At 39.9% G+C, this 8,774-nt stretch overlaps 1 protein-coding gene across 1 annotated transcript in view; it reads left to right on the top strand.

Annotated features, from left to right (window-relative positions):
- Positions 1 to 3,030: 3,030 nt before the first annotated feature.
- CPLX1 (complexin 1) overlaps positions 3,031 to 8,774 on the top strand; it is a gene marked incomplete at its 5' end in the record, with an annotated part of 32,650 nt that continues 26,906 nt past the window's right edge. Inside the window, one exon of the mRNA XM_010003813.1 lies at positions 3,031 to 3,206. Within this exon, the coding sequence (XP_010002115.1) occupies positions 3,031 to 3,206 (176 nt within the window). The remainder of the gene's footprint in view (positions 3,207 to 8,774) is intronic.

Here is an 8,774-nt window from a genome sequence, read left to right as displayed (position 1 = left end):
GTTTGGATGTAAAAGAAGACAAAAAGACCTAGGTTTATCACATGAACAGGTTCAGTCAAGTGTGTCCTTCCCCTGTGTTTTCTTGGAGGATTCAAAAGCAGGCTTGTCAACAGAAATTCTGCTAATTTCTTCTGCTTTTACCTGTAACCACAGCATCTCATTTGTATGCAAATGAATTGTCTGGAGCCTCCGCTGATGACCTGCTAAAACGAGATGATATTATCCAGGGAATGTTAACAACAAAGCCTAAAGTATAAGATGAAGAACAAATGAGATAGAGAAAAAAAAAGAAAAAGCTTTTCTATACCAAAAGTAACACAAGAGATCTGAATGAAAATGTAGTATAAAATTTGCCTTCTGATTATACATTTTCTTCCCATTGTCATCAGCGATGACTGATGACACAGTGCAGCATTCTGTATATCCAGAAGGCGACTTTGAAATCAGGGTGAATTAAGAGTCTGTGAAGATTCTGAAAAGATATTTTTATTCTTGTAGGTGTTCTGTGTGTTGAACAGCTGCAAAATTAAATGCCTAAATTATTCAAAATCTTACTCTTATCTAAGAGATAGAAGAAAAAAGAAGTCTGCAGTTTCATTCCTTACATGATGAGCTGAACTGAGATTATAACCTAATGGTAGCCTAGAAATAGTGCCTAGAGGGCAAAAATAATCTCTTTCTGCTGCTGAATTCTGCTTTGTAAGTAACTAGAATATTACTCCATCTGGGTAGCTCTAAGTGGAGAGAAGTAAAAGAGATAACTTTGATAGGCTATTGAATCAAAATAATCTTGATCATCAGTGGAAATAGTTGTTGAGAGGAATAAAAAAAGATGTTATTGGCATTGGTCATCAGTGATTTATGCACTGTAAAGCTGCTTAGGAAGGTCTCTGCAATAAAAATGTGTGACCCAACTAGTCTACATTGCCTTTGCACTTGCTATGAAATCCTAGCTTGCTTGCAATTTCATTTAGCCCTTCTTGCACCCCAGGAAGGAAATAATCACATGGCCTGAGTAAGTTTTCTCAAAAATGGAAATTTTTGTGTATTTATCTGACCCTGCAGAGGATGCAAAACAATAGTAGAGGATGGCTGGCAGTAGTTAGGGAGTATTAGTATTCCAGATGGGGTTTGTTTGGGGATGCTGGGTGTCTTCCTCTTTGTATCCACAGGTTTTCTAACAGAATGGAAGTGCCAAGAGGCTTGTGGTTAGCTAACTGAATGGGAGTGAGTCATGTTTATTGTTAGTGTTTTCCACCTGGCAAAAATAATCTGTAACAACCAGATCTCATCAGGCTTAAATCATTCAGTTTCCCCATGCTTCTCTATGAGAGATATAGAGGGCTCATTTCTCTATCACATTTTGGGGATTGGAAGGTTACTTTTGATTCAGGCATGCTTACAAGATAGGGCTCTGGGGAAACATGTGACTCAGAAAAGAACTGTGGAGGGGAAAAGCCACAGGATCTGCTCACCTTTCAACAAATTACTTGGTGGTTCTTAGAAGCAGTAGTTAATCCAATACCTATCATAACTGGGGCAATTCAGGAGGAATCATTCTGACAGGTTACAGATTTTTCTCCCTGTAGAAACCAAGCTTCCACCATTGCCATCCTGAGAACTAAAGAGGAAAGCAAGTACAAACTCAGTTCTCTGTCCCTGTTGAGACACTGAAGAGATAATTTGTAAGGGAGGGGGGTAAGGGGTTGGGAAAACCTCTTCACTTCACTTAACCTCTTATAATGCCAACAAACAATTATTTGGAAGGACTTTGACAGTGTCTCCTTCCAACTTAAGCCTTTGAAAAGGCCAGATAACTTTGTCTTATGCAAGGCAAGAGATGTTAAATATGTATGTGTGTATGTACATGTGAGTGTGTTACAAGAAGACGGCATCAGACTAACTCAGTGAAGTCCCAGTCAGCAAGGAGCCAGACTGGCGTAATCCTGATGCAGGAGAAACTAAGGACAGTAAACAGCTGTCTACAGAGTTCTTTCAGGGTGAAGGTACCTTTTTTTAGTGAATTATGGAGTGTGTTTTCCTTCTCCATGCAAAGACCAACACAACTCCCAAGAGATATGTCTTCACCATGTAATCAGGCTTGATCCTGCTGCAGCCCTCCAGTGGCCTGATGATGAAGTACCGCAGTCATTGCCCTGTCCTTTTCCCCAGCCCCTGCCTGCCTCCCCAGCTGGATGATTATCAGTCATTTGCCAATAAAAGTGCCTCTGAAATACAGAATAATAGGCCTTTATGCAGCCCTGTGGGGACAGAGGGGCAGACAAGAAGCCTCCCCAGTTACATATCTGTTCAAGGGGTTTGCACAATAACAAAGAGCTGGCTCAGGAGCACACAAGGTCTGAAAATTTGAGACAAAGGTGCATACAAGTGTAGAAAGAAGACCAGGCAGAGCCAGGATCCCACCTATGTCCTAATCATTAGACGCAGGGCAGATAAGAGAGATGCAGAGATGCTGCTTCTTTCTGATCCATGGTAGGAACCTAGATAATCTTCAATTCGAAATGTTTGCTAATGCACTGTGCTCCTACCTGTCATGGGATGTGTAATTTCTGCCAACAATTAAGACTATAGTAATTTACTCCTGCAATTGATAGTTCATATTCCTTTCCTAACTCTGATTTAATACTTTTCTGGATGTTCCATTAAAGACCCTCCAAAATAAATCTTCAGTCACTTGACTGAGCTGATAGAGTGAGAACATTGTGTGAATCGCACCTTGCCCCCTTCAGGACTGCAAACCAATTGTGTTGCTGTCAAGCAAGTCTATGGATGTAGTCTGTTCCTCTCACTGCTGTGCTTCTACCAGTGCCAGGCAAACCAGCTTGTCAGGCTGAGTGCTTTGCCCACCTTCTGCCTCTGTGAGGACGTGCCTTCCTCTCAGTGGAAGGAGATTAATTTCCAGGTGCAGAGGGAGTGGAAGGAGTTCCTGAGTGTGGGAAAGGAGAGAGCTGGCATCAGCATGGCTTCCCACTTTCTTACAGGGATGACTTTCTCTTGTGCTTTCTTTAGGTGCTACCAAAGACATGGGGAAGATGCTGGGTGGGGATGAAGAAAAAGACCCAGATGCTGCTAAGAAAGAAGAGGAACGACAGGAGGCCCTCAGGCAAGAAGAGGAAGAGAGGAAAGCCAAATATGCCAAGATGGAGGCTGAAAGAGAAGTTATGAGACAAGGGATTCGAGACAAGGTAAGGATCTGGCTTTCAGCACACACTTGGCAACTCATAATGCTTAGAGAGGAACTATTGTTTTCAGCTGATCTGTGACCAGTTCCCTGAGCACTGGGGTAGAGCCAGGCAATTACTTTCCCACACTGAACTTTCTAATCTTGTGCACTGTCCCCTGAGCTGTGTCCCTGTTTAAAAACCCTTCCCACACAGAAAAGCCCTGCAAAGTTGAAATAGAGAGCAAAGATGAGGGAACAAAAATACCATTTTTTTTTCTCATAATTTGTTAAATGCTCACATTATTTTAAATGTAAGAGGCTTCTCTGATTGTATGTGGGTGCTTTCCAAGCTTACATTTGTGGTTTGTGAAAAGAGTCATAATTTGATGTGTTTCAGAGAGATACAGTCCAAGTATCTTCTGTATTGCTTCCAGGGCTTTTTTTGTGTTGATAGTTCAAATAGTTGACATTTCAAATGACAAATCTACTCTACTTTCATATGCAGGCTTCCACTGCTTACAGGTAATTAATCTGAAAGGAAGAGAGTTTCATCTGAGGGTCTTAACTATTGTTAAGTACTCTCTACTACTATTCTACTATTGAAATACTCTCTTCTACTTAAGTTGATACTTGTAATGACAGAATTTGGTGTGAGAAGGAAACAAATAATTGTAGGATTCAAAATGAGATTGAGAAGAAATGTACAAAACAAACTTTTACTAGACAGATAGATGTGTGGAAGGAGAAGACCATTTTGCTGCCTCACCCTCAAGACTGGGTCAAAATTGTCTCTTTAGCATATTTTTGCTGTACTGGGAGAGGTTCTGGAGCTCAGGCAACTTGGAAAGAAATGTGAATAATGGTTGGAGGAGGGGTTTCTGATGATGAAGGACTGTGTATTGACTTACATCACATGCAAAAGAGCAACATAAAATTCCTGTCCTGCTCAATATAAGAGATGTTGCCTGTGCAGTGCCAATTTCTGCACAGGTTACAGTGCCCTAAGAACATGCCTGGGAGGAAGCTTCAAAGTCTCATGACAGAGCTGAGAGTGGCTGTGCATAGATAAAACTGTGTCTGCAACTTAGCTGATCTTCTGACTCAATCCTTATGATTCAGGAAGGAAGCAAGGAAAAGGATTAATTGTTCTGTCACATAGTGCAAATTGTAAGGGGGTATCAAGAGTTGTTCTCAAAATAAATAAATACATTTGGGCTTATGCTGCTGTGAAAAGAAGGTACTCACAGGTAATTGTCTGTCTCTGGCACCCCTGAGAAAATTATTCATATAGTCATTTACAAGAGGGTACTAGTTAACAGACAGAAAGGTTCAGAATTCCTACCTGGTCAAAATTTGTAGGTTTTATAATGTACTTAATGAATAGAGAGAGGGATAGTGTATATACATTAATATAAACATATTAATGTGTGCAGTGTGTGTTTAATGTATGTTTATGGGTGAAACCGTTTCTAATCAATGACACAGGTCTCCATTAGACATGAGGGGAAGAAAAAAAGTAATGAATTTCTGAGTTGCAGACAGATAGACTAATGCCCTGTTTTCACTATTGCTGCCTCTTCTGGTAGAGCACTGAAGTGTTCCCAGAGGTAGACAGTTGTTTCATTTTTCTTCTTGGGCAAACTCCTGCAAAAATATTTTAAAAATCTGATATGCCCTCTGTTACAAATCTGATGTAATCTAGACTAGAATTCACATGTTCCTGAGTAGGTTGCATACAGCCTGAGCTTGGATGAAATGCCCAGCCAACGGGGATTTATTTCCATGGGATGCTGTCAGCCATCTAGACTTTGCAGCGTTAGGCTGCGGTGGTGAAGTCTCTTGGAAATGCTTTGTCTCCTGAGCGATATGACAAAGGCTTGGCTCTGCAGGAAGAGTGATCAGGGATACTTGAAGGAATGTTATTAGGCCTCAGTCAGAGCTCTGGAGTGTGGCTTTTTCTAACAATATGGTGAGTTACCTTTGAGATAAGCAACATGAAGTTCTGCTTTGGGGGGTGCTCCTGTGAAAAGGCAGGAGCTCAGTTCCTTCTGGTTTTCATTCTCCTGGGGATAATCCCAGGTAGCATGTTTTTGAAAGATAAAGCTGTTTTCTGCAGAATCAGAAAATACGTAGAAAGGAGATGTATATTTTTTTTTAATTAAGTTTGACAGTTCCATGAAAGCAAGAGATTACATTGTCCTGACAAAGGAATGGATTTGATGATATACAAGACTCTGTCTCCAGGTATTGTGAATTTGGTGGCTGGAAATGAGAAACAAATGTTGAAATAATAGAAAAAAAAGGACTGGATTAATTTCTCTTTGTTTATTTAGAAATTACCTTAATATCTTTGCTCCATTCCAGTAAAAGCAGAAATGTAGAGAAGGAGAAATCTGAAACATATTCTGTGTGCCATGCATGCATAAATAACTTGTTGTTATCAGGTGTGAATCAAATCCAAGTTTTAAGTATTAAAGGTCTCGCCAATGATATTTGCTCATTTTGCACGTGAAAGAGTGAGAAATGAGCATGCCAGCTGAGTGAATGAGTAGGAACAGATTACCTATGCAAAACACAGGTTTGACAGTGTGTGTTCTGGGTCATGGATACACAGTCACAAAGTTACTCCCTTAGTGCCTCTGTAGGATGTCAGGGAAACAACCTGGGAACCATGGCTTCATCAGGTAGTTCTGTAGGCTCTAGGTGAGGCCCACAGAAAGGACAAGCTCATCATGTTTGTTGTTTTGGACTTCTTGCCTTGGCTCTCCAACAAGTGTGATGAATACACTCTCTTTAGGGCTTCAGGAAACATGGGAGCTATGGCAGAACTTGAAAGGAATGATGACAGATACCACAGATATGTTCCAGCATGTGCTAACTTCAGGTTTTAAATCCAATCTGTTAAACTGAAATACATATGGCCTCAGCCCAGCATGGCTGCTCCTAGTAAGATTTCCAGGAAGCCAAACTACAGGCATTGTCTCACTAGCAGACAGGAGTAGAGTTAATTACAGAGCATGTACTAGGGCTGTCTTAGGCCTGGGTTCTACCATAGTGGTGGAAATAATTAATTATGCAAATAAGTAATTATGGATTCTTAAATGAAGAAAGTGACTAACTCTCACTGAGGATGCAGGTATAGAACTTGAAAAGGTTGTCTGCTTAGAGAAGGCAGTATTCCACCCTACAGCACTGGAAATAAGACGGCTGCTCTGGCATGAAAAGCTGGTAGTACTTGGTGTTATCAAGGTAGCAGGGATATTAGCTACCCAAAACCTCACCACTGGGGCACTGGCAACAGACTCTGACCTACCAGACACAGGGGCACTGAGGCTCTCAGCAGTTTTGTGTGTGCTGGTCAGATCTGACACTCTCCCCAGAGGCAGTTGTGGTAGGTCCCAGGACATAGGTGAGGAAGTAGTGCTGAGATCAAGCCCAGATCAAATCACAAAACAAGCTGCACACATAGACCTTGGGGCAGAAGGAAGCTGCAATACACCCAAATTATGTTCTTTACATTCTTTCAACCCATTTTCAGTATCAGATGCTGGACTTTAGTATTGACTAGGAGCTGGCAGACAACTGGTGGTCCAGTTATTAAAAAATGTCATGTCCAAATGTCATCTTTTAAAATTAATTTCCAAATGAAAATGCTGGATATTTTTTTATGAAAAAGTATTTGATTGCTGCAAAATCCGTTATATTAATGAGGATTCCTTTCCTCCAAATTGAGCATGAAAACTGCATGAGAAGTATGGAAAGCTGGCAAATAAAGAATTTAAATGCTAGGAGAACTGAAGTTATCTCTACAATTGTAATTCACCTTATTTGGTGTTGTGTAAAGATTGTGACATGGTGCTTAAATACATGGTCATATGTTGAAGCTTCTAGGAAACTCATCTCTCTCGTTGCACAAGATGAGATCAGTTGTGTTGTTTTTTGTAATAAGCAGTTTATAATCTCTGCTGAGCCCTACAATGTGTGTTCTCAAGCTCGTTTACTATGTAGTGTCCAAATTCTGATGGCAATATAATTAATTTCCTCATTTGAGGATTTAGTTCTTTCTTTTATTATTATTAGGCTTTCGCTAATATAGTTGAGGACTATCCCAGTCATGTTTCTTCACAGGTTTATCTGGGTAAGCAAAGTACAGAAGTGGAAGCGTCATTATTCCATGATTCTGTGATTAAAGCCTTGGTGGCAGAAGAATGTTTGTATCTTATTGAATCAGCAAGCCTCTATGGCACAGTAAGAAATGCTCAAGTGTTTCTTGTCCCTTTGCTGGCAATGGGAAAATTATAGAGTCTGGGGTTGGATGCTTGTTCCTGAAGGCAGCATATCACGCAGCAGGAGAATGTGTAGTCCTTTTTCTGTCTCTGGATGTATGCCATTAATTCTTCCCATTTTTCTTATTGGGCTATTAAATGCTCTCAGTGGTTAGTCAGTAAGATACTCTGCAGTATTTAGAATTGTCCATGTCCCAGGAAACATGAGAAAACTCTTCAGTTTTTTGTAGATATTTAAGACATGTAATTTTCAGGTTTCCATGATTTAAGGCAGGTGGTATTGGATTTTAAATGTAGAAAAGTGAGAATATTTGGGTTACTAGGAATGAGAGAAGTGCTATGTTAGAATCTTTGTTTTCTGAAGTGGGAAAGTGTTTTCATAGTGCTGCTCCTTTCCTTCCTCTTCCCTCCCCTTTCTTTCTCTTTTCTCTCCTTCTCTCCCCTTTCCTTCCTCTCCCCCTCTATTCTTTCCCTTTTTTCTTTCCCCTTTCCCTTCTCTTTTCTTTTTGCACTAAATCACTTCAACAAAAAGACAATCAGGTTTTATAGCTGCAATTCTAGATTATTCTGTGAGATAATAAATATGCAACACCTTGTACTCATTTACTTCAAATATTTCATTTGTGTATTTCCATATGCAACTGCTGTGTAACTGCGAAAATCCTGTGTTAGGGCAGGAAAAATACCAGAATGTGAATTGGTTCTCCAGCAAAATCAGACCTTTGAAACTGAACTCCAAGCTCAGGAGCACAAACTTACCTTTGGTAAAACTTTGCTGCTTTAGGTAAATCTTTGCCTGTCTGAGACAGCTCCACAATGTTAGCTAAACTCTTTGGTCTTAGTACATCTATGGGGTGTTTCATTCTTTACTAGCTTCAGATGTAGATATTGCCAAGGGCTTTAAAAATTCCTTTGCAAAGGAATGAAATTTCACTACCTGAAAAAGCAATTTTAAGAGGAAGAAATATATAAGTACATTTTCCTTGTATTCTTTGCATGTTAAAAGGTGAAGAATCTCAAACAAATAAAATATTTTCCTCAGCAATGAATCATGTTCTGTAATTCAAACAGTAAGATTCTCATCTCAATGAACACAAACGTTGTGTCTGATCTCTTCCCTGTTAAATCTTTTATGTTAAACCAGCGGTGTGAATTTTTATCCTGTACTTGTGATCTAATGAAACTGGGGCTGATCTTCAGTCTGTGAGCCTTAAAATAGATTTCCAGAGATGTATATGTATTGCGCAGATGAAGTGGCATCATTAACTTGACTCTTCTGCTTTTACAGAAGCTTTTGATAATTC

This window comes from Chaetura pelagica, unplaced genomic scaffold, assembly GCF_000747805.2.
Source record: "Chaetura pelagica isolate M959 unplaced genomic scaffold, ChaPel_1.0 scaffold241, whole genome shotgun sequence".
In the NCBI taxonomy this organism is placed as follows: domain Eukaryota; kingdom Metazoa; phylum Chordata; class Aves; order Apodiformes; family Apodidae; genus Chaetura; species Chaetura pelagica.
The sequence above is the reverse complement of the archived record's forward strand: the minus strand, read 5'-3'. Positions and strand labels throughout refer to the sequence as shown.